This window comes from Tiliqua scincoides, chromosome 1 (genome assembly GCF_035046505.1).
Source record: "Tiliqua scincoides isolate rTilSci1 chromosome 1, rTilSci1.hap2, whole genome shotgun sequence".
NCBI classification, from domain to species: Eukaryota; Metazoa; Chordata; class Lepidosauria; order Squamata; family Scincidae; genus Tiliqua; species Tiliqua scincoides.
In genome coordinates, this window is record NC_089821.1 from 141005618 (window position 1) to 141030071 (window position 24454).

General features: G+C 44.2%; 1 protein-coding gene and 1 pseudogene across 1 annotated transcript in view; both read left to right on the forward strand.

Moving 5' to 3' along the window:
- Positions 1-413: 413 nt before the first annotated feature.
- Positions 414-24454, forward strand: part of SLC1A4 (solute carrier family 1 member 4) — a 31668-nt gene continuing 7627 nt past the window's right edge. The window contains exons 1-6 of the mRNA XM_066639791.1: positions 414-1063; positions 10560-10602; positions 13141-13203; positions 20697-20863; positions 23328-23561; positions 24119-24313. Of these exons, the coding sequence (XP_066495888.1) occupies positions 528-1063; positions 10560-10602; positions 13141-13203; positions 20697-20863; positions 23328-23561; positions 24119-24313 (1238 nt within the window). The 5' untranslated portion in view covers positions 414-527. The remainder of the gene's footprint in view (positions 1064-10559; positions 10603-13140; positions 13204-20696; positions 20864-23327; positions 23562-24118; positions 24314-24454) is intronic.
- LOC136638341 (5S ribosomal RNA) lies at positions 20146-20261 on the forward strand (annotated as a pseudogene).

Here is a 24454-nt window from a genome sequence, read left to right on the forward strand (position 1 = left end):
TAAGGCTCCAATGGCATCCCCTGCGGTGGATTCCCCCTCCTGCTCCGGGCAAAGCGGACTGCCGGCAAATGAAAGCCCCTGCCTGGCGCAAGGGCTGCTCCCCCCCACGAGCCTGATTTGGCCTTCCCCAGTCGGCCCCTTCGCTGAGCGCCCGTGTGAATCCCCGCGGACAGTCCAATGAGCTGCGGAGGAGCGGCTCAGTCAGCGTTCCCATTGAAGGGGGGGCTCGAGCGGGAGGAGCCGTCCGAGGGGACGGGGGAGGCAGCCGGTCTGAGTCCAGACTGCCTTCGCCTTGCATCATCCCGATTGGGTGGGGGGAGTGGTTGTGCGCACGGGCAGCGAGCGGCTTTCGCCGGCCAGCGGAGAGCTCTGTGCGTAAAAGGTGCGAGGCGCACCGAGGGCGCACAGGCGGCTGCGGGCTCGCTCTTCGCCCAGGTCCCGAAGAAGGCCCGCGGGGGCTGGGGGCTTCCTCGGGCTCCCTGCTGGGAAGCCTCTCTCTCTCCTTCGACCACAGCTGAGCCGCCGGCATGGAGAAGCCCAGCGAGAGCCAGAACGGCTACCTGGAGCCGACGGTGGTGTCCGGCTTGGAGGCCAAAGGCGACGAGGCGCCGCGGCGGCCCCGCCTGCAGCTCTTCCAGCCGCGCAGCTGCGGGCGCTTCCTGCGGAGGAACTGCATCGTGATCCTGACCGTGTCCGGGGTGCTCCTGGGCGTGGGCATGGGCGCGGCGGTGCGGGGCATGCACCTGACGCCCGCCCAGGTCGCCTACCTGGCCTTCCCGGGGGAGATGCTGCTCCGCATGCTCAAGATGATCATCCTGCCGCTGGTGGTGTGCAGCCTCGTCTCCGGAGCCGCCAGCCTGGACACGCGCTCCCTGGGCAAGCTGGGCGGCATCGCCCTCGCCTACTTCTTGGTCACCACCCTGATGGCAGCCGCCCTCGCCATCGCCCTGGGCTTCATCATCAAGCCCGGCGTCGGCGCGGGGGCGCTCAATTCCAACGCCCTGGGCTTGGACGACGTGACCACCAGCAAGGAGACCGTCGACTCTTTCCTGGACCTGGCACGGTAAGGGAGCTCTCACTGGGGTGTCTGTCCGGGAAGGCTGACACCGCAGGCGGGCGGGGAGTGCCAAGCGCGTCCTGACGCTTGTCTTCCCTGCTCGGAGGGAAGGGTGCATGGCAGGTGCCTCCAAAGCTTTCAGCCAGATGTGACTCTTTTGGAACTCCGGGTATGCCTAATGTCTCTCCTCCCTCCCAAACCCTGAACCACGAGAGAGATAAAATGGCACAGGCATTGACTGCAAGCCTTGACTGTCTGATCGGCTTCTTTAAAGTCAAACATCAATACAGTAGGTCATCATCATCATCATCGTTATCAAAAAATACATATATAGTGCTTTTCGACAAAAAGAGTTCACAAAGCAGTTTATGTGGCAAAGGCTGCAATCCTAACCACACTTTCCTGAGAGTAAGCCCCATTGAACAAAATAGGACTTACTTCTGAGTAGACCTGGTTAGGATTGTGCCCAAAATCAGTGACGAGGTTGTCTCAGAGAGCTCACAATCTAAAATGATTTTTAAAAGGCACAAAATAGACACCAGCAAACATCACTGGAAAAGATGACCTGCTGGGATGAATAGGGAAGTTGCTCTCCCCCTTCTAAATATAAGAGACTAACCATTTAGAGGTGCTTCTTAGCTCCATTAGCAAGGCTCTGTGCAAGACTATTGCAACTGATAAGCTGTATTGTATTCCGAAATTGACATTTCAAATTGTATACAAATTGTATTCCGAAATTGACTTTCGTTGCAGTCCAATTAAGATTGCAATCCAAAGCACACTTATTTGAGAGTAAGTCCCATTGAACTCAGTGGGGCTTGCTTCTGTGTAGACATGCATTGGCTTGCATTGTAAGAATTGGACAATTGTGAATTCTTATTGCCAATTATGAATGAGACAATTGAATAAGGTTTTAAGAGCTTAATTCTAGGATGTTGGCCAGTGTATTATCTCTGACCCATGTGCATTTACTAGAGTTTTATTAAAAATCCTCATCTGCATGCAAATGCATGCTCAGCACCATCAGAAGATCAAAACAAAAGGATTCTGCAGGATCAAACTCTTTTAAGATTTCAAACATGACTTTTGTGAAAAACCCATTGTGGCCAACAGAAGAGGGTGATGGTAGAAGCATTAGTTATAATAATAACTCCAGTGGGTAGCTGTGACAGTCTGTTGCAACAAAAACAGCACAGAATTCTGTGGTAGCAGATTTATTGTGGCATGAGCTTTAATGGATTGGAACTCTCTCCATCAGATGTATGATGCGTAACTTCAGTTGGCAGCCTGTGTATGCATGCCACATACAAGTGTAAAGAGAAAATGTAAACATAGGGACTGAAAGGCCATGAAGTACAAGAGGTACAATCTGTGACATTTTGTCCAAAGTTCAAATGTATACAGTGATCATTCATATTTGGTCATTGTACTTATCTGTACTTATCTGTTTGGTCACTGTACATTTGAACTTAGGGTAGAAACATCTTTATGTGTTTCATTTTTCTTTCTGTATAAAATGTGTATGAATCTTTGCCAACTGAGGATAATAATTTATCTGAGGTGGTCCATTTGGTTCATGAAAACTTATATCTCAATAAATCTGTTAGCCTTTAAGGTGCCCCAGGACTTTGTTGCAACAGTTGTTATGTTTTATTTTATTTTCAAAATATCTATATGCTACTTTTACCTGGAGCTTCTGTGGGTTTACCATCCAGATTAATGATCAAATCTGCATCTCCTTAGCTGTTTTCCTTGTTTGCTTAATATTCAGTCATCACACTAAAATAGTTTCTATAGATTCATTAGGGTATATGCACACTAACAACAAATAGCCATGTTTGCACAGTTTGTCATGAGGCCATACTGGTAGTAAACACCAAATATACTGTTGGAAGTTTTCCTCTTGGGGTTTATAGCAGTTTTGAGGTGGGGGGGAATTTTTGTAGGGGCCGTGGCACAAAGGTTGAATGCCACCTCCACATATACCAGTAAGCCCCTTGCAACGGATCCTGATTAAACCTCCTGTAGCTATTTTAGGGCCCAGTCCTATTGTCTGGTAGGACTATGTCCCCATATTTCCTGATCTGTGTCATCACTTGTAGAGCCATCCATACTAAAAGTATCCTCAGAGAATTTTTCATTTTTGCTATCTTTCTTCAGACTTTTTTTTTGTAGACATTTAATATACACAACTAGTCATTTAATCAAAATCAGTAGGTTGTGAAACAGTTGGTAACACTGTATAAATGTCTGGTAAAAACCCTCTGCACATGAAAGACAAAAGCACTACAGTATTTGTAGAAGAAAGAAGTCTGTCAATGGCATCATCATGAGTTTTAAGCTTTAGCATCCTTTCTTATATCAAGTCAAGTCAACCTTTATTAGGCATAAACATTTGGTAGGTGAAGACTGTACGGAAACCGTAGAGAGAATATAAACCTAAGTAATACACAAATATATGTATATGTGCACACCTACGTGTACACACAGATACAAATGTACAATACGTTTTACATACAAACATGTATTATTTAAAAAAAACAAAACTATCAGTTACTCTGCAGATACTGCCAAAGATGTAATGTACTCAGTGATTACTTGCTACAGAAAGCTTGGCTCGATTCAAATTACTCAAATTTAGGAACTGTGCGACTGAGAGGGTTGTATGCTCTACATCACCTGCTAGAAGGAATTGAATTATAGCTTTCTCAGAATGCCCTGTTTTAGCATAGAGCAAGGGAGAGAGAAATTGCTGTCTTAGTACTTGCCATCTGGGACAGTGCAACATCCAGTGTGTGGATGTTTCTACTTCACCTAAATTGCAGCTACATAAACGATCTTCCTAGGAGGCATTTCTAAATCTGCCATGTAAGTCATTAGAGGGGGTCACGTTACAACGTGCCAAGGTAAAGGCCCCTTTCTTATATATGAAATCATATTTTGTTTGTTCCTGTATCTACAAATTCTAGAAACCAGGTAGGAAAGAAATGTATTCTCACATCCAAAAACTTGACCATCTCGTACCCACAAGGATCTTTCCATTAAGCTACCTTAACCTGTTTCTGTGTGTGCTTTGTGCGATGTGTCACTGCACAAGTTTGCGTATGACATGTTCCTTTGTGATGAGCAGCCATGGTTGTTCTTTGCCTAGTTCTTAAATGCGTAATAAGCATCCCCACATTTTCCTTTTTTTTTCTTCCCAAGTGGACACTGACCACTTTGTAAAATGAGCAAGAGTCAACACACACAAATTGATGACAACGCATACACAACAAAAACTTTCTTCAAATTTCTGTTTGAACTTTGAGCGCTAAGACAGGAAATAATGTCTTTCTTTCCCAATAAAGTACTATTTGATAAGCCTTATGAAGCACATGAGTCTTGAGAAAGTTATGTCAAACCAGACAAGACACTGAGTACCTAAATAACACATTTCTCAAATTTTAAAACAGAAAATTGGGGGCCCAGTCTTAAACGAACCTAGCACCAGCGCCGACCTCCAGTGCCAGCACTGGATGTTGCAAATGTGCTGTAAGGCATATCCACCCAGAAAGGAGGGGCCGTTGTTGCTGGGCCTCAGCACTGCATGGACAACTGGCCATGCCCTTCCAGCACCAGCTGTCGATGAGTATTTTTGAGGCAATGGGGAGACAAGAGTGGGCAAAACAGGGTGGAAGGAAGGTGGAGGAAGGGAAGGCTCAGGCCCAAAATGGAGTTGGAGATAGCAGCAGAATCTGCCGCTGTATCCTAACCTCCCTCTTCGCCCGGGCATTCTCTGGGTGCTTCCAGGCTTACAATTGGGCTACCGGGGCCCAATCCATCCAGGTATCCATAACCAACAGGGTGCACGCTGCATCCTGCAGTGGGAGGGGCAGACACAGAGACCTCCTTACGATAACATTTGAACAAGTGCCACAAGTCGCACACTAGGAACATCAAAGATTATACAGGGGTATTTCACCAATTCTTAAACTCAAGGGTAGAGTAAGAAAAAATAAGCACCCAGAAATCCCAGTCCAAAAATCTGGTGGCTGTGGTACCACCACCACCACCACCACCACCACTAATAATAATAAATGCCAAGATGGGGAGCCCAAATTTGCAAGACCTTAGAAGGTGACAAACAGATGTCCCACTGTCCTACAGCTTCCCATTCTGACCAATTGCCCTTATGTCAGGGCAGGAGTTCTGGTCTAGAGGGTAGAGCCTCCCTTAGCCCGAAGATAACATCAGAAGGTCACCAGTTCGAGGACACCGGCAGCTCCCTGAACGGTTGAGAATGGCGAGACCTTGAAGCAGCTGACAAGCCGAGCTGAGTGATTCCACCTGCTCTTGGTGTGAGAAAGAAGCGTCTTGGCTGCCCTCCATGTGAGAGACGAAGCTGCTTGTCAGCCTGCGTGGGAGAACTGGAGGCCAGAAGTGAGACCAAACCAGGAAGATCCATTCTGAAATGTGGTTGGTTCTTGAAAGACAGAACCTCTATGATTGTAAAAATCCGCTTGAGGGATTTAGAAACGCCTGCCTAAGTAAACCGCCTTGAATAAAGTCAGAGGAGTAATTTGATGACCATAAGAACATAAGAACAGCCCCACTGGATCAGGCCATAGGCCCATCTAGTCCAGCTTCCTGTATCTCACAGCGGCCCACCAAATGCCCCAGGGAGCACACCAGATAACAAGAGACCTCATCCTGGTGCCCTCCCCTACATCTGGCATTCTGACTTAACCCATTCCTAAAATCAGGAGGTTGCGCATACACATCATGGCTTGTACCCCATAATGGATTTTTCCTCCAGAAACTTGTCCAATCCCCTTTTAAAGGCGTCTAGGCTAGACGCCAGCACCACATCCTGTGGCAAGGAGTTCCACAGACCGACCACACGCTGAGTAAAGAAATATTTTCTTTTGTCTGTCCTAACCTGCCCAACACTCAATTTTAGTGGATGTCCCCTGGTTCTGGTATTATGTGAGAGTGTAAAGAGCATCTCCCTATCCACTCTGTCCATTCCCTGCATAATTTTGTATGTCTCAATCATGTCCCCCCTCAAGCGTCTCTTTTCTAGGCTGAAGAGGCCCAAACGCCATAGCCTTTCCTCATAAGGAAGGTGCCCCAGCCCCGTAATCATCTTAGTCGCTCTCTTTTGCACCTTTTCCATTTCCACTATGTCTTTTTTGAGATGCGGCGACCAGAACTGGACACAATACTCCAGGTGTGGCCTTACCATCGATTTGTACAACAGCATTATAATACTAGCCGTTTTGTTCTCAATACCCTTCCTAATGATCCCAAGCATAGAATTGGCCTTCTTCACTGCCGCCGCACATTGGGTCGACACTTTCATCGACCTGTCCACCACCACCCCAAGATCTCTCTCCTGATCTGTCACAGACAGCTCAGAACCCATCAGCCTATATCTAAAGTTTTGATTTTTTGCCCCAATGTGCATGACTTTAAACTTACTGACATTGAAGCGCATCTGCCATTTTGCTGCCCATTCTGCCAGTCTGGAGAGATCCTTCTGGAGCTCCTCACAATCACTTCTGGTCTTTACCACTCGGAAAAGTTTGGTGTCGTCTGCAAACTTAGCCACTTCACTGCTCAACCCTGTCTCCAGGTCATTTATGAAGAGGTTGAAAAGCACCGGTCCCAGGACAGATCCTTGGGGCACACCGCTTTTCACCTCTCTCCATTGTGAAAATTGCCCATTGACACCCACTCTCTGCTTCCTGGCCTCCAACCAGTTCTCAATCCACGAGAGGACCTGTCCTCTAATTCCCTGACTGTGGAGTTTTTTCAGTAGCCTTTGGTGAGGGACCGTGTCAAACGCCTTCTGAAAGTCCAGATATATAATGTCCACGGGTTCTCCCACATCCACATGCCTGTTGACCTTTTCAAAGAATTCTATAAGGTTCGTGAGGCAAGACTTACCCTTACAGAAGCCATGCTGATTCTCCCTCAGCAAGGCCTGTTCGTCTGTGTGTTTTGAGATCCTATCTTTGATGAGGCATTCCACCATCTTACCCGGTATGGTTGTTAGGCTGACCGGCCTATAGTTTCCCGGGTCCCCCCTCTTTCCCTTTTTAAAAATAGGCGTGACATTTGCTATCCTCCAATCTTCTGGCACTGTGGCCGTTTTGAGGGACAAGTTGCATACCTTAGTCAAGAGATCTGCAACTTCATTCTTCAATTCCTTAATAACCCTTGGGTGGATGCCATCAGGGCCCGGTGACTTATTGATCTTTAATTTATCAATGAGGTCTGAAACATCTTCTCTTTTAACCTCTATCTGACTTAACTCCTCGGTTAGGAGGGGCCGTTCGGGCAGCGGTATCTGCCCGAGGTCTTCTGCCATGAAGACAGATGCAAAGAACTCATTTAATTTCTCTGCCATCTCTAAGTCTCCTTTTATCTCCCCTTTCCCTCCCTCACCATCCAGAGGGCCAGCCGCTTCTCTGGCGGGTTTCCTGCTTCTAACATATTTGAAGAAGCTTTTATTATTCCCCTTAATGTTGCTGGCCATGTGTTCCTCATAGTCTCTCTTGGCCTCCCATATCACCTTCTTACATTTCTTTTGCCACAGTTTATGTTCCTTTTTATTCTCCTCATTAGGGCAAGACTTCCATTTACGGAAGGAAGCTTCCTTGCCCTTCACAGCCTCTCTAACTTGGCTGGTTAGCCATGCGGGCACCCTCCTGGATTTAGTGGAACCCTTCTTTCTTTGCGGTATACACCTCTGCTGGGCCTCTATTACTGTTGTTTTAAGCAGCCTCCATGCACTCTGGAGAGATTGGACTCTTTTTACCCTCCCTTTCAACCTCCTTCTAACCAGCCTCCTCATTTGAGGGAAGTCCGCCCGTCGGAAGTCAAGGGTTTTTGTTAGAGATTTGCCTGGTATTCTTCCCCCAACGTGCACGTCAAAACGGAAAACCAGAAAGGCAGTATATAAATACCGAGTTGTTGTTGTTGTTATTGTTGTTATTATTTTTATTATTAGCATGCTGTTAATTAGTGAGAACCATACCTCACCCCCTCTGGGACCACAAAGGTCTGGCTGACTCTTGGGACTGTCAGCTTTGGAACCAAGATGGAGCTAGGAGAGGATGTGCATGTTTTGGAAGGTGACAAAAAGGTGACAAAACAACAAACTGGCAACATTTGTACTGGCATCTGTGACGTCCAGCCGTGTGCTGGTGGGACCTTTGTTGCACCGGTGTCTGTGGATATATGCTAGTATATCTTGATGTTATATGTGTCTAAAGTAAGATCAACTGTGAACTGTACTTTGCTGAATTAGCTTTCTACAAGCGTGGTTAGGCTGCAAGGGAGCAGGGGAAGTATATGCAATCCCAAGTTTTTGTGCTTTCGGAAGGCCTAAAGCATGGCCTTACTGAACTTGTCTGCAATATGTTGGCAAAATACATTCATTCAGAATATGAATGATTATGTTTTGTTCAGAATATTTTATTCAGAATACATTCATTCCGAATCAGAATGTGCAAAATACACACACTCACATCCACACTGTGAAATTTAAAAGAATGTCTTTCAGATTTTTAGAAGTATTTCCCTTCATTTCTAGGTTGCTGGTGGAAGAACAATAGAAAGGCCCAGAAAGGCTGACAGAAGCAGTTCTCTAGCTGGCTGTGTACTTTGCCATGGCCTCATGACTGTGGGAAAGTTAATACAGTGTGAGCTGATCAGAGAAGACCAGTTTGTCACGGGGTGAAGATTGTGGCTCTCCTTTTGTCACATCAATCTTTCTGGTTCACTTTCTCTTTACTGCAGTAGATCCTACAAACTTATTGTATTTCCGCCAATGCATTGTAATCTCTGGTTCTTTTGGGTACCTTTTCTGTGATGTGCACCATGGCGTAGTTAGAGGGGGGGGGCAAAAACACGCCCTCCCACTCACTGTTGGAGCCATTCTGGGCAGTGATGGCAGCACACAGGAGATGCTGTTTTGTTCAGCGAGCACCTGCGCTTTGCCATCAATGCCCAGAATGGCTTTGACGGTGAGTCGGAGGGGCAGCTTACAGGGCATGTTGCAGTGCCTGCAATACTAACTGTTCCCTTCCTCAGCTATACTGCTGGATGCACAGGCTCTGTTGGTTGTGCAGTATGATCTGGCTTGCATGGACTGATCTGAAGGCATGGGTGTTTATTGGAAATGTGTGTCCTCAAGCTTGGGCTTGCTTTCATGGCAAAAAGGGCCTTTTTGCTCTTCCAGAGCCAAAATTCAAGAACCAGATCTATGTACATTACATTTTTGACCTCATGGTTCAAGGCAAACCAACAGATTCAAGGCATATTTGGAAGTGGACTGATGTCCTTTCCATGCAAAAATCTCTTTTTGGAGTTTTCCTGTCCCTTGTCCTCATTCTCCCTCTTAGGCTAAATTGTGATCATCTGTGAAATCTTTGTACTTCAACCTGACAGTACTGTATAGACATGCCATTCCCTTTCCTTCAGCTCACAGGGGCATTTCCTAATTCTACCTGTTTTCTGTGGGTATAATTTGACCCCAGGGCTAATTTGTTCCTGGTAGTTGACCAGGAAGTTGAGTTGACCTCTGTAATTCTCTGAAGGATGTTTTGCAACATTTTTCCTAATCTTCTCGAGGATTAGGAATAAGTCAGTAGAGAGAACGTACACTTTAAATGTAGAGAGCCATTGGAGAACTCCTCACTGTAACCACCTTTTACACAAGCTCTGTGTTCTTCAAAAATACAGAGATAATATTTCCAATAAATATTCAAATATTCTTCAGAGTGGAAAACTGGAGTGGAAAATAAGAGCTCTCAGCCATGCATGTGAATTTATTTACTTTGTTAGCCACTCTGGGAAGCTTTGCTTAAAGGACAGAGTAAAAATAAATAAATCAATAAAATGTATTCAGTATTAGCCAAAGAACGAGAATTGTTGTTCTCCAACAGACCCACTTGTAATCTCATGGCTAGATGCATGAACCACATACTATATTTAAATTTTTGTTTCAGTTTTATTTAGCCTTCTCTTTTATTTCTCTTATTTGTTATTATTATCGATGGTAACACACACACACACACACACACACACACACACACTGTGTACCCATTTATGGCCACTTTTTCCTGTCTGCACATAAAGTAAGATTAAACTTAAATTCATAATGTGCATTTTTACTTGGTGTTTACTATCCAGGTTGTAATCCTATACAGCGTTACCTGGGAGTAAGTCTCATTGAGATCTGTAGGACTTACTTCTGAGTAGACATGCTTAGATTGTGCTGTAAGTAGTGTTATGCATTAGCACACAGCATGAAATATCATCATGTATGATAATGGCATGTATGGCTGCACAAGCCTCACAATGTTGCTCCAAAAGTGATTATATGATGTTGTGCCTTTTTAATGGTGAATTAATGTTTTAAGCCGACTCCCAGCCATTGATCAAATGGAAACTTAAATTACAAAGCCTATAAGCTGCTATTAAATTGTAATCTTTTTTCTTGTTTTCTTTGCAGAAACTTGTTTCCATCAAATCTCATTGTTGCAGCCTTTCGATCGGTAATGTATTTTTCTTTTCAGACTGAGATTTCTGGAGCACTTGACAAAAAGAGCCTGATTTTCTGAAAAGGGATTCTGCGTAGCAGATATTTTCATTCACTCATAATAGTGTATACAGTGGGTTATCATCGAAGTTGTCAATTACCTGTTACTGTTTACATTCCTATGTAAATCATCACAAAATTTAGTCCATAGCAGGGGTACCCAACCCCGGCCCGAGGGCCACTTGTGGCCCTTGGGGATTCCCAATTTGGCCTGCGGGGAGCTCCCAGTCTTCAATGAACCTCTGGAGACCTGCTGGGGCCCGTGATGGCCCGATGCAACTCTTCTCAGCATGAGGGTGACAGTTCGACCTCTTCCATGAGCTGTGGGATGAGGGCTGCTTGCTGTTTGACATCTGTGATGCTGCAGAGGCAGTGAAGGAAACACTGGCCTTGCTTTGTGCAAGGCCTTTTACAGGCCTTGAGCTACTGTAAGACCTTCATTCATTCATATAAGTTCCATCTCTAATATATTCATTTATGTAAATTTATTCAAATTTTATTCCCAGCCCCCAACACAGTATCAGAGAGATTATGTGACCCTCCTGCCAAAAAGTTTGGACACCCCTGGTCCATAGCATAGTTCTGGCATATAGTAGACCTTAATTTTCCAGTGTTTAATGAAAGTCCATGATTTTGTTGAACATGCTAAATTGGGGTAACTAGGAGTTGACTAGTTGACTTATTGAAGTCAATCAAAGAATTCTGGCTTGCCTATAGTTTCTTTTTTGCATACTATCTAATGTGAAGCATCTTGAAGAAACTACTTTCTTTAGCTAGTGTCTGAAATTTTTAATAACTTGCAGCAGAATTGTTGATACTATTGAGTAAGTAGAGAGATGAGCAGATTGGGTTTCCCCATGACATGCTGAAAAATGTAACCTTTGTGTAAGAAACTAAAGGCAATAAACTATCCTAAAGGCAATGTAAAGCAAGAGTCCTAAGACTTGAATGGTAAGAGAAAAACAAACCCTGAGTGACTTGGGGCTCAATCCTAACCCCTTGTGTCAGTATTTTCCAGTACTGGCATAGCGGTGCCAATGGGACATGTGCTGCATCCTGCAGTTGGGTGTCACTCACGGAGGCCTCCTCAAAGTCAGGGAATGCTTGTTCCCTTACCTCAGAGCTGCATTGCTCTGCATTAGGATTGTGCCCTTAGTGACTTCTGGCTGAAGAAAGCCCTCACTGCCAATTCGTACACCTTCCAGAGTTTGTCCTGAATCCCATGTCCATGCCAACTCCTTGATTTCAAAATCCGATTAACTAGTCCTTAATCCCAGTGATGTAGCTGCCATCTGTTTCCAGGGGTAGTGAAGGAACTCTGTGCTTTGCTTCTAGACCTAGTTTTGTTTTCCTTTTCTAGATTAATGGTACAAATTTGAGTATTCTTTGTAGACACTGCCTGCCATTAGCTGCCCCAAAAGCCAATCCGTAGTCTATGTATTCAATTTCTTACAACTCTCACCCCCTGACTTTCTTTTGATTGGCAAACATGCATACTACCATTTAGATAACTGGGTCTGATGCAGAGTATTTAAGCCCTGTAAAAAGTGTGTTTGCAGCAAACTTTTTGTACTCTCTAAAATGTATCCTGATAAAAACCACAAGTTTCTTGAACTTCTCAGATATTGTTCATGCTGGCTTGCTTGGTTTTGCATAGATGCCCTCATAAAAATGAAAAGTGATGTGTAGAGTGAACAACAATTTTTTTTTAAAGAAAAACTTTACAAGGTGCAATCCTTTGCATCAGCTTAGAGGACTTAAAATGGGTTAAAACAGCCTGATCTTAAATATATGTGCTTGGAAGTAAGTCCCACTGAGTTTAATGGGAGTTTCTTCCTGTTAAAGTCACAATTGTAAATATACTTTACATGCTGTCAGCTATCTGTGTTCATGAGTGTGGCTGATACATCCAAATTTTTGGCCGTAGAACATTATGCAAACCTTTGCCTTCTATGGCTGAAGGTGCACATCCTCTAGATGTGTAGAGTGGCTTTTTTTTAAAGCTGCACATAGGGTATGGGAAAACCTAGTGCCAACTTTGGGCCCAATCCTATCCCATTTACCAGGGGCAGTGTAGCCGTGCCAATGGGGTATGCACTGCATCCTGTGGTGGGGAGGCAGTCAGAGGCATCCTCAAGGTATAGGAACATTTGTTCCTTTACCTCAGGGCTGCATTGTGGTAAAACCACTGCTGGAAAGTTGGATAGGATTGGGCCCTGTGTCACATTTTGACAGGGTGATGTCTGGCTCTTCTCCTGTCTTGTGTAGATGGGCAAGATTCCAACCAGTATATGGTCTCAGCTCATTACCCTGTGGATCATGGATCCCAGTGGAAGTACTGAATGAGAATGTCTGCTTCTTCCTACCAAAATGCCCCACATAGGTTTTCCCTTTGTTAAAGAAGTCCTCTTTAGGCTTTATATGGAGCATACATAAGTTTGTTATGTAATGGTATAGCAAATATTAATCAAAATGCTCTTTTTTTTTTTAACAGTATGCCACGAGTTATAAAATAATAATTAAAAATGCAAGCACTGGAAATGTTACCTCTGAAAAGGTAGGCAAGAGTTTTGTTGTAATCTTGTCCTTTGCATGCAAGTGTTTGCTGTCTTTACAATATGCATAATTTTTATTAAGGCTCTTTCAGGGAATATTTAGACAAACCGATTATAAAACAATGCAGGGGAGAAACACTTGGGCAACTTCTCTGCTGTTTTGAAGCCCTTGTGCTGAATTGTCCCTGCTGTGCTGAATTGTGTCATTGGGTGTTTTCAGTGCTTTTTTGGTAAGAAAAAAGGTGCAGGAACTCACAACTTGTTAATCATTTATTTATTTATTTATTTATTTATTTATTTATTTATAAACCATTTTTATTGGAGAAATAAAATATTTTTTATGTGCTTCCCCCCTAAAGATGAACTTACTTCTGAGTAGACATGCAAAGGATTGGGCTGTCAATCTCCACATCCCCTTCCCCCTAGCTACTTTTTCTACACACGGGAAAAATACTGTACAGGTGCACTTGTAGCGTGTAGTATGTAGTGTGGCACTACTTCGAGGAGAGGAAGCAGTGAATGGATTCCGGAAAATGGTTTACATGAGTTCCATGTAGTAAAATTACTATAAGCAACTGTGGGAGTAAGAACAAAAAAGGAATTCTTACACGAGAGGGGTCCTTAGGTGCACATAGAAACAGCTACGTTTGCAAACTAGCGATTAAATATGGTTTAATTCAGTTATCAGAATACTCTGTGTCTTTGGGAAGGTGCTTGGCATGCAATTATATGTTCTCTGCTGCCCTGAGTAGCTGCTGTGCATTGCTGGAGAGGAGCTGCAAACGCTGGCTGGCGGAGGGCATGCTTGTGGGGGAAGGATGAGGAGGATCTCTGGCAAGGCTGGACAGCACGTTGTACACACGTAGAATCCCTTTTCACCTGCCCTTAGCATGTGAAAACAGGTGCAGATATATATCTCTGCCAGGATTAAGAGCCCAATCCTAGGTATGTCTACTCTGAAGTAAGTCTCATTCTAGTCAATGGAGCTTACTCCCAGGAAAGTGCCTAGGATTGCAGCCTAAGAACCCAAATCTATGCATGTCTACTCAGAAGTCCATTTTAGTGAATGGGGCTTACTGTGGATAGGATGGCAGCCTCAGGGCCCAATCCTGTGCCTGTCTACTCAGAAGTCAGTCCCATTAGAGTCAATGGGGCTCCCTCCCAGGAAGGTGTGGAGAGGACTGCAGCCTCAGAGCCTATGGCTGTCTACTCAGAAGTCAGTCCCACTAGAGGCAGTGGGGCTCCCTCCCAGGAAAGTGTGGAGAGGACTGCAGCCTCAGAGCCCTTCTTCTGCCTGTCTACTCAGGTTGCAAGGCTATGACACTTTCCCTGGGAGTAAGCCCCATTGAACACAATGGAACTTACTTCTGAGTAGACATGCATAGGCTTGGGCTCTCAGGCTGCAAGGCTATGCACCCTTTCCCAGGAGCAAACCCATTGAGCACAATGAGACTTACTTCTGAGTAGACATGCCTAGGCTCGTGCTGCGGATTGGCACGGGGGCTGCACCAGCCAGCTTCCTTTCCCTCCTCCTTCGCCAAGCCAGTACCTGGGCGTTCTGTGGGTGCCGCAGCCCATCTCCCTGGCTGGCTGGCTGGCCGTCCTCCTCCTCGGCATCAGCACGTGTCCCCCGCGCCCTCCACCAGCTTGGAAGCTGCGCGGGGAAGCAGAACGCAGGGGAGGGGAGGCGGGCTGGGCTCAGGCGAGAGTTTGGAGATGGGGGCAGGAGGGGGTTGTTGTGCGGTCAGGCAGGGGCCAGGCGCACGCCCACCCTGCACCCCCCAGCACCCACCCAGTGAATGCCTCTGTTTTGCTCCCCCCCAATGCCTCCGAAGGGGAGGGGCCCCTGCAAAAAAGGTGCCGGAACTCCATCCCCCCGCGTTCCATTAGAAAAAAAGCTCTGGGTGTTTTGTTCCTTGACCATTTACTGTGGCTCATCAGCAAAAATCCATGCCCCAAAACGGTATAAGGAAGAAAAAGTCACATATAGTCAGGTCCTGCAACTAAAATGCTGCCCTAAATAAGATCCTTGTGATATGGTTGGCCCAGCTGATGCTACTTGGCTAATCAGGTATTGTACCTTACTGAACCTGGCTCACAAAAGTCTCTGTATCTGGAATGAAACACTGCAGTTATACTGACATGAACATAAGCAAAAGTACTACATGCTTCCAAAGGGGGCTGCACAAAAAGGCATTTTTTCCTGCATAATCACACACAGAAAAGGAGTAATAATACAGTATATGGCATCCCCAAGAGGAGCTCCTCCTTAGTTAAAAAAAGAATCCTGATTTTATTGCTTTTCTCCCCACCTCCCAAATGAGTGGAGAGGTTAATTGAATATATTCTAACGCCTTTTCAAAGTGTTTGCAGCCCAGCACTGTGACTATTTAGTTATAACCACTTTGAATTAATTGCTGTACAGTTACAAAATGATAAAGAATCCCAGCAGATATCATGTCGCACTGTACTGGGTAGTCTGCCTGTGTTTACACCTTCAACAAGAAATACAATCATACCTCTGATAGAGCTGCCTCCTTTAGTGGTGTTTTGGTGCAGCATTCCTCATCCCAGGTTGATTGACAGCCATTGTAGCCAATGGGAGCACTCCATTCTGTGTAGGCTAGGGCTAACCAGCTCCCAACTCCTTTAGCTCAGCATCCAATGAGAAGATCTTCAGTGTTGTCAAAGGTGTTACTGTAACTTGGTCAGTTGTAGGTATATTAGGATATTCAGTTGCTATAAACTTTGGATACAGACCAATAGATTTGGGTGCACTCCTGGTAATTAACTTGCTTGTTTTTATTCAGATGACTGACCCATTGTCAGTACTTAAATAAAGTATTAATTCAACCTCTGCAGAATTTATGCGTATGCAAGTGTCGTACCCCTGCCCAGAAGGGCAGCGCCAGTTCGGTAGACAGGGTGGATTCTGTCCAGTGCCGCTGAGCCCAATGAGCAAGACACTGAAGGTGGAAGACAACGAAGGTTTTTTTTATTGTTCAACAGACATGTCTGTGACCTTTGAGAGTTTGCACACTCAGATTCAAAGGCCATGTCAAAAGGGTGGGACCCTCCTTTTATACATTTCAGTTGTCATTCAAAACACAGTCCCCCCAAAAAGGGTGTTAACCTTCCCTGGTAACATTCCACTGGCCTCCTCATACCCTCGCTCTCCCGCCCTTCTTCACTGTCCTCCTCATGGCTTTTGCCCCCCACCTTCCAACAGGGAAGTATCCTGGTTTCGGTTTTTCTGTGCAAACATGTTTTGCTATGGCTATTTTCAGCTATGAGGTTACATATTGTCTGGCGTGTGGGGTTTTGTTAGCTGTCAGCAGGGGAATTTTGTGACATTAAGCACTTTGGTTACCTCGTCAGCGAAAAGGAAGGGGGTCTGTTAATTATAGAATTTGCAAGGCAGTTAGTCTGGAGCATCTCCCCTAAGTTCATACTTGGCCTGTCTTTATTCTGCATCCCCTCCCTCTGTCCTGTATTGATGGCTGTTACAGGTTACTTTGGAAGGAAAGAAGGGGGTCCAAGACAGGTAATTAGGTAACACAAGTAACTGCAGTGTGTAAATTTTCTTCAAGATTAAATCTGTCACCCACTGCTTGGATACTTTTGAATATTAGAGACCTTTTCAGAATGTCCATTAATATCTCTGTTCTGGAAAAAATGTCAGCTGAGAGATTCTTGGAGGTGAACCAATATTGAGTAAATTAAAATCAACATGTTAGGGTCAAAGGATTGTGTTCAAAGAACACCCAGCTAGCTCCATGTGCCCAAGGCCACTTTTGTGTTTCTTGAACAGCAGCACTTTGTGTTGCATGGCAAAGCACTTTTGAGACTTCCAAATAAGTTTATAATATGGTAAGAGTGCTTGCTGTTCAAAGAAAAAAAGAAAAGGCCAACATTCTATTTGACTTGCCCACATTTGTGAGCGTTCCTGATGCAACTACTGTATTGAGATTCTGGATAAAGTTTCTATATTTTCCTATACTTCAGATAACAGCAAGAGTGTAAGAACTTTTCAAAACACTGCATGTTCTTTTTCTTGGTAACGTGGGGAGTGGAACTCTACATGATGATATGCAGCAGCTGTATGTCAGGAAGTCTATGCTGCAAAATATGGGGGGGGGAGGAATTCATAGGCAGCACAGTTGGTGGGGCACCACTGCCACCTCACCTCAAGGGCTGCCCACACCTTTTGCCACTCCCCAGAGGTATTCTGAGGGGTGGGGAGGCAGCATGTGGCCTTCCCAGCCCTCAGAAGGCCTTCTAAGACCTTTGGAGGGCCTGAAAACACTTCTGGTTTTCAGTTTCCTGAGGACTTAGAAAGGGGCACCTCCAAGCATGCCCCCAGGCATCACAGTTGCCAAGACCACTACTGGACATTGGAGGGAGTGTCTAACAGTTTCTTCATTACCCTGCAGCTTTTACCCCCACCAGTGTTCCTGATCTATGATTATCTTGCAAACACAGGTCTCAAACCCTGCCAGGTTTTCTTCATGTGCCTACAGTTGCAACATACAGAAACATGTACATAAGAACATAAGAACAGCCCCACTGGATCAGGCCATAGGCCCATCTAGTCCAGCTTCCTGTATCTCACAGTGGCCCACCAAATACCCCAGGGAGCACACCAGATAACAAGAGACCTGCATCCTGGTGCCCTCCCTTGCATCTGACATAGCCCATTTCTAAAATCAGGAGGTTGCACATACACATCATAGCTTGTAACCCAGAATGGATTTTTTCTTCAGAAACTTGTCCAATCCCCTTTTAAAGGCATCCCGGCCAGATGCAGTTCACCACATGCAGTTTGCACGTAAGGCATTTCATTTTCAAAGATTGCTAATGCTACAGACTTCTAATCCTTGTGTGGAGAGGGGAAGAAAAGAAATGTATTTAAATAAGTGGCAACACAGAAATCAGGGTGCTGCTTAGCATTACAATTGGTTTGGATACCATTAGTGAAAACTCCAGGCTCCACAGGGCAACAGTAGTATTATTGAATTGGACTGATCAGATGAGAACACACCCACAGTTTGAGACATCCTCCCATGTTTTTGTTTTCTCTCATAAGATTTGTCTGTGCCTTTTGGAGTCTTAACAATGTGAAAGCCTTCTCTTATTTTATACCTCCTGGTGTTTTTTGTAACCTAGAAACATGATATTTCTGAGCCTAAGATCTGGCTGGCTCTTGCTGTTGAATAGTTTTCCAATAATTTTTTTTTTTTACATGAATCAACTAGTTTTAAATTGTGGATCTGCGTTGAGACAGATCTTAACTTTTTCTGAGTGTCTCTTAGAAAAAGTTAAGATCTGTCTCAAGCAGCACTGGCCTTGTAATGAGATGAATTGAGGTGGTCATCTCTGATGGCAGAGTATTGGGGGCAAGAGAGGGTAGAAGTGCCACCACTTGCCTCGGCTACCCCCTCATTAAAGGGGGAAATGGTTGGCTAAAATGACTGTAGTTTTATCAAACTTTATAAAAAGTCAGCCTACCTTGGAGGGTTCCACAAATGTAGTGCTTAGATCACAACAACAGAACTCCTTCCTGGCAATATGCTTTGTGAATTATCATGAACTGAGATACCCTGCCTTCCTTCCGAATTTTCTAAGTAGTCTAGAATACCCGAAAGTAAGACAGGTCTCTCATTTTGTGCATGAGAGATGGGTTCCTTCTGTTCTCTGCTGTGTGCAGAGGATTGAATGAGAGGGCAGCCTGTCGCTTAATGCTGCGTTGGAGACCCTTGGCTGATCCAAGAATCTTTCCGGTCTCCAAAGCACTGAGCAAGGTGAGTTCCAGAAGACAGGTGAGGCTTGGGGATCAGCTTCTTACTTCATATGGGGCTGGGGAGGCAGAAGCTGCAGCAAAGCTTCATGCAAAGCTTCTATCTCGTCTGCAGCAAAGTGAGCAACTGAGGGCCCAATTCTATCCAACTTTCCAGCACCAGTACAGTCACAATGCAGCTTCAAGGTAAGGGAATAATTTTCCCTTACTGTGAGGAGTCCTCTGTGATTGCCTCCCCACCACAGGATGCAGTGCATTGCCTCATTGGCATGGTTGCACCGGCACTGGAAAATTGGAAATGATTGGGTCCTGAGATCTATCTCAATGTGCTAGAGAAGGTGGGGGAGAGGAGTGTTGTGGGGGTGGCCACAAATAACTGTCTATGAAGACCTGCCATGTTTGTGGGCTCTTGCTGTTTTGCTATTACACCAAACTTGAAGACAAGGAAATCTCTTCAAGGTGGCCATGTCTGTCATGCATGCTATCATTATAGGAGCAGCTCAAGCTCCTTTTGATCCTTTTACTTACCCAATTTGTTAAATTACATCTGAAACATGATGAAGTTGCTCTACATTTCTCACAGTCTTACTTGAAAATGCCAATTAAGATGCAATCTGTTAGCCTTTTTCTTCCATCGCATTACTGCAATGCTTCGTTATTATTGTGGCTTGTTACTTTCACCTCAAAAAAAAAAATGTATGACCCAATTATAAGAATGTTTATTCAAAAGTAAGCCCCTTGTTGAGTTTAGTGTAGTTTTTTTCTACATAGTGTGTATAGCATTATAGTAGAAGGAGGGCCCAATTCTATCCAACATTCCAGCACTGGTGCAGCCACAGTGCAGCCCCGAGGTAAGGGAACAAATGTTCCCATATCTTGAGGAGGCCTCCATGACTGCCTCTCCACCACAGGAAGCAGTGCTGTCCTCATTGGCACAACTGCCCTGGCACTGGAAAATTGGATGGGATTGGGCCCGGAGCCATTAGTAGTTGCATTGAGAAAAAATGGCAAAAAATGGTGTTCCTGAAGCAGCTTTCGTTATCACTCATTATAGTAGGAAGTGTGTTCTTGGGGCATGTCTGCTGGTGAGACTTGAATTGCTTTGGCTTTATGGCTCTATACTAGGAATTCTTAACCTTTTTCATGTTCCTTGAATGTTACCCTGCACATGCCCGATCTCGTCTGATCTCGGAAGCTAAGCAGGGTCAGGCCTGGTTAGTACTTGGATGGGAGACCGCTTGGGAGTACCGGGTGCTGTAGGCTTATATCATAGTCTTTCGAGACTGAAGGTTGCCAACCAACCATGTTTCATCTCATGGCACACTGAGAAGGTGCTAAATGTCAAGGTACACCATCGGTTTTTTGACAGTTGACAAGGGACACCTCACTGCTGGCTGGGGGCTTATGTCCCCTAATGTATGACCCTCTCCCAAACTCCCATGGCACACCTGTGGACCATGTGTGGCACACCATTGCCAAATCAACCTCTTCGTTCTGGACACTCTCCTGAAAAAATCTTTTTATATCAAGAGAAAAGTTATCCCAATATTTTTACAATCTTTTTGGAGGTTGTTTTCATCCATTCTGACCCTGCCAAAAGAAAAAGAAATCAAAGCCATCTGAATGATCTGACTTCATACAGATGTAGCTCTTCAGTAAGACAGTTGATCTTATGTTTTTTCTTTTTATAATTCGCAGGTCCCTATTGGAACTGAGATTGAAGGCATGAATATCCTGGGGCTTGTCCTCTTTGCTTTGGTTTTGGGAGTAGCCTTGAAAAAGCTTGGCCCTGAAGGGGAAGAACTGATTCGTTTCTTTAATTCCTTCAATGAGGCAACCATGGTCTTAGTATCTTGGATTATGTGGTGAGTGTTCCAGAGAAAATGGCTTCCCGAAAGTTGTGAATGCTTGCTGAAATTCACCCCATTACAGGAGAACAGAGATATCTGCATGCATGTGTGTGAATATGTATGCACATTTTCAGATTTGCTGATACGAAATCTGAACCAGTCTAAAAGTTGTATATACAGTTCTTATGCCAGCTCTCTGTTGACTTAGTTTGAGGTCCTAATGCTTACACACTACGACAGAGTAACAGAGGCGTATAAAGGACTATTATATTTATTCTGGCATGTGAAAATGTAGATTGGATCCTGATATTGCTCTAGAATTTGTGGTGCAACACCTCCACACCCGAGTGGTGTCTGGAGGCTGTAGCAGTGCAATGGGTATGGTGCAAAGTTTGCACACTATGCACACTTAACCCTTTATTGTGTCACTGCATCAATTTTCATAAGTTTAGATGTCAGCCGATAACCTTCCTGTGCTTGCTCTTAAAAAAAGAATGCTGTCAATCTTCTTGGCTAAGAAGGCAAAGTGGAAACCACACTGCTGACAATAGCAGTCCTTATCTGAATTCATAAATTTTGGAAGGGTGCCTACATGCTACTTATCCTGTGAATGCTTTCATCTTCTTCATGAGCTGTCTTTGTTGCATGTGATTTCCTTCTGTTCTGAAGCCTTTTTAATGGACTGCCCTTATTCTTCTCTCTTGCCTAATGTCCATGTTATTCAGATAACTCTATAGCTATGGCAGTGGCATTAGCTGGAGAGCTGGTGGTGAGGTTCCTGAGATCTCACTTTGTAGGTTGAAGGGGTTTAATGACTTTCATATTCCAAGTGAAACAGGATCCAGGGTGCCCAGAGATGGAGTTGTGGATCCTACATGGCTTACACATTCTTCAGCAGGATCCAGAAGCTGTGGTCTACAAAATTGCTATTGAGAAGACATCAAAACCTGTCTGTCCTTTCTCTCTTGTCCTGTGTGGACAGTGGCTAGTTCAGTATGGATAATATGGCTAGTCGTACTTAGGAGGTTACTTATAGTGTTGCAGATTCACGAGGTATCTTTCCTGGAGAAGTATGAAAAATTCTATCCATCACAGCTGAGAGATGCCTTGGGCTTCAGTGTTCTGTACTCTCCCACTGAACTCAGCATGGGAATCTTATAATTGTTATTTGAAAAGAAATGGGCCCCTAAGCAGTGGAACAAATTCAACGAATTGTATGACCCTATAAGCTGACCTGTACATTAGTGCCTGGTCATTAAGAATTTATATTAGAACAGCTTAAGGTTTTTACTCCCAAGTGTAATTCTTGTGATATTGTATAAATAGGTGATGGTTTTTAGTCTCTGGCTCATTACTAAGCCAAATAAGTAAATCTGTCACTGTTATAATCCTCCTATTTGTGGATTATGGACATACTTTTTGCTTTGACTCTGCAGTGAACAGAAATTCTTGCTACTGCTTCTCTAATTTTCGGGTATTAAGCATGTCCCTTGAAATCATAGTTAAAAATTTGCAAAGCCCACTTTGCCCTAAACTAAGGGGTCAAACAAGTTCAAAACAAAACAAAAATACTGGCACAACACAGTCTTAGGCATATCTTTTGAGATGTAGGTCCCACTGTGATCAATGGGGCTGACTCCCAGGAAGGTGTTATAAGATTGCAGCCTTAGATACTATGCTCAAAGCATGTTTCCTTTCTAAACATTGGACAATATGTTCTCTTCAGTATGTCCTGGGCCTCACAATATTTGAAAAATATTTCCCCACCACATGTTTATAGGGTGGCTCCTTGGTATCCGTGGGGGATCTGCTCCAGTCTCCCCTGCACTGCAAAACACCTCCTGGACACAACCAGAGTTGCGAGTCTCTTGTTTTCTTGTGTGCTCCCTGAGGCATCTGATGGGCCACTGTGAGATACAGAATGCTGGACTAGATGGGCCTTTGACCTGATCCAGTGGGACTCTTCTTACATTCTTATGTCCTTGAGGCCCTCCAGCTGCAGGGATGGCACCTGAGTTGAGTCAAATCTGCAGGTGCCAAACCCGCGGATAAGGAGGGCCCACTGTATTCAACATGACTCTCGTTTGTCAAACCCGTATGTGACACCAGTACAAGTATTTTATCTCTTGTACGTTAGATTTGGTAGTGGGGGTGGTGATAGCTTGAGCTCACCGTTTTTTTAAATGGCACTGGTTATGCATTCCAGAACTGAAGCACATGACCTATGAGATATATTTTAAAAAACAATGATTGTTTGTTGTTTGTTTTTATGCATAGGTTCTAGAAATGGTAGAGTAGTGTGTAATGAGTCATAAGTGATGGAAAAAATTATATTGATCAAAATACAGATCTTTGCCATTTTAAAATTCTATCCCTGAAGACTTGGTGTGCATAGCAAACAGTGCTCCAATACTTTGGTCTAGTGTTGCATGTGCCATTTTAAAGAACTTACTACTTTTTAATACCAACTTCTATGCAGGTATGTACCTCTTGGCATTATGTTTCTTGTTGGAAGCAAGATTGTGGAAATGGAAGATATCGTCCTGCTGGTGACAAGCCTTGGAAAATATATATTTGCTTCAATATTGGGCCACATCATCCATGGAGGGATAGTTTTGCCACTTATTTATTTTGCATTCACGCGCAAAAACCCCTTCGTTTTTCTGTTAGGACTTATTACACCACTTACAACAGCCTTTGCTACTTGTTCCAGGTTGGTTGATGTTTGTTTTTTGTTTTTGAAATGTGAATAGCATTCTGCTAAATCAGAGTAGTAGTTCTAGGGGCGAATGACCTCCCCAGTTAGTCATAGTTCTTGCAAGACAAGTGACTCTTATGAGAATCCAATTTCACTATTAGAATGAAGTAGGCTTTTAGAATGTCTGTGGGTGGTCCTTATCTGAATTCTCTAATACATGTGAGAGCACGGGGGCTAAGATCTTGAATGGCTAGTATTAGCACCGCAACTGTAGGATAAGTTCAAGATGTCTTTACTGTTTCGAATTGCGTGTGTTGGTCAGGCGTTGCAAGTTGTCTGCTTTTTGCCTCCAAGACAAATACTGCATTGAAATAAGACTTGGATGTATCTTTTGGATCTGGAAAATGTAGTACTCCTTTTTAGTGCTGTAACTTTTTTTGAACAGCATGTACCTGAAATGCTGCATGATACGATTTTAAAATAACAGAGAGATCTGGCTGCTAGTTTGCTGGTATTTGGGTTTACAGAGAAAGTTATCAGACATGATTATCTTCTTCCTTGACTGTATCTAGTTCAGCCACTCTTCCAACGATGATCAAGTGCATTGAAGAAAACAACGGAGTAGACAAGAGAATTAGCAGGTTTATTCTGCCTATTGGTGCTACTGTGAACATGGATGGAGCTGCTATTTTCCAGTGCATGGCTGCTGTTTTTATTGCTCAGCTGAACAACTTTGATCTCAACGCTGGACATATATTTACAATTCTGTAAGTTTTGTATGCAATTCAAATTAGCTATCTACGATAGCCAAATGAAGTCTAAACGCCTTTCTGCACATCGATGGCGCACCTATCTGGGCAAATAACTATTTTCTGTCTTTCAGCTTTCTCTTTTGTACTTTGGTTAGA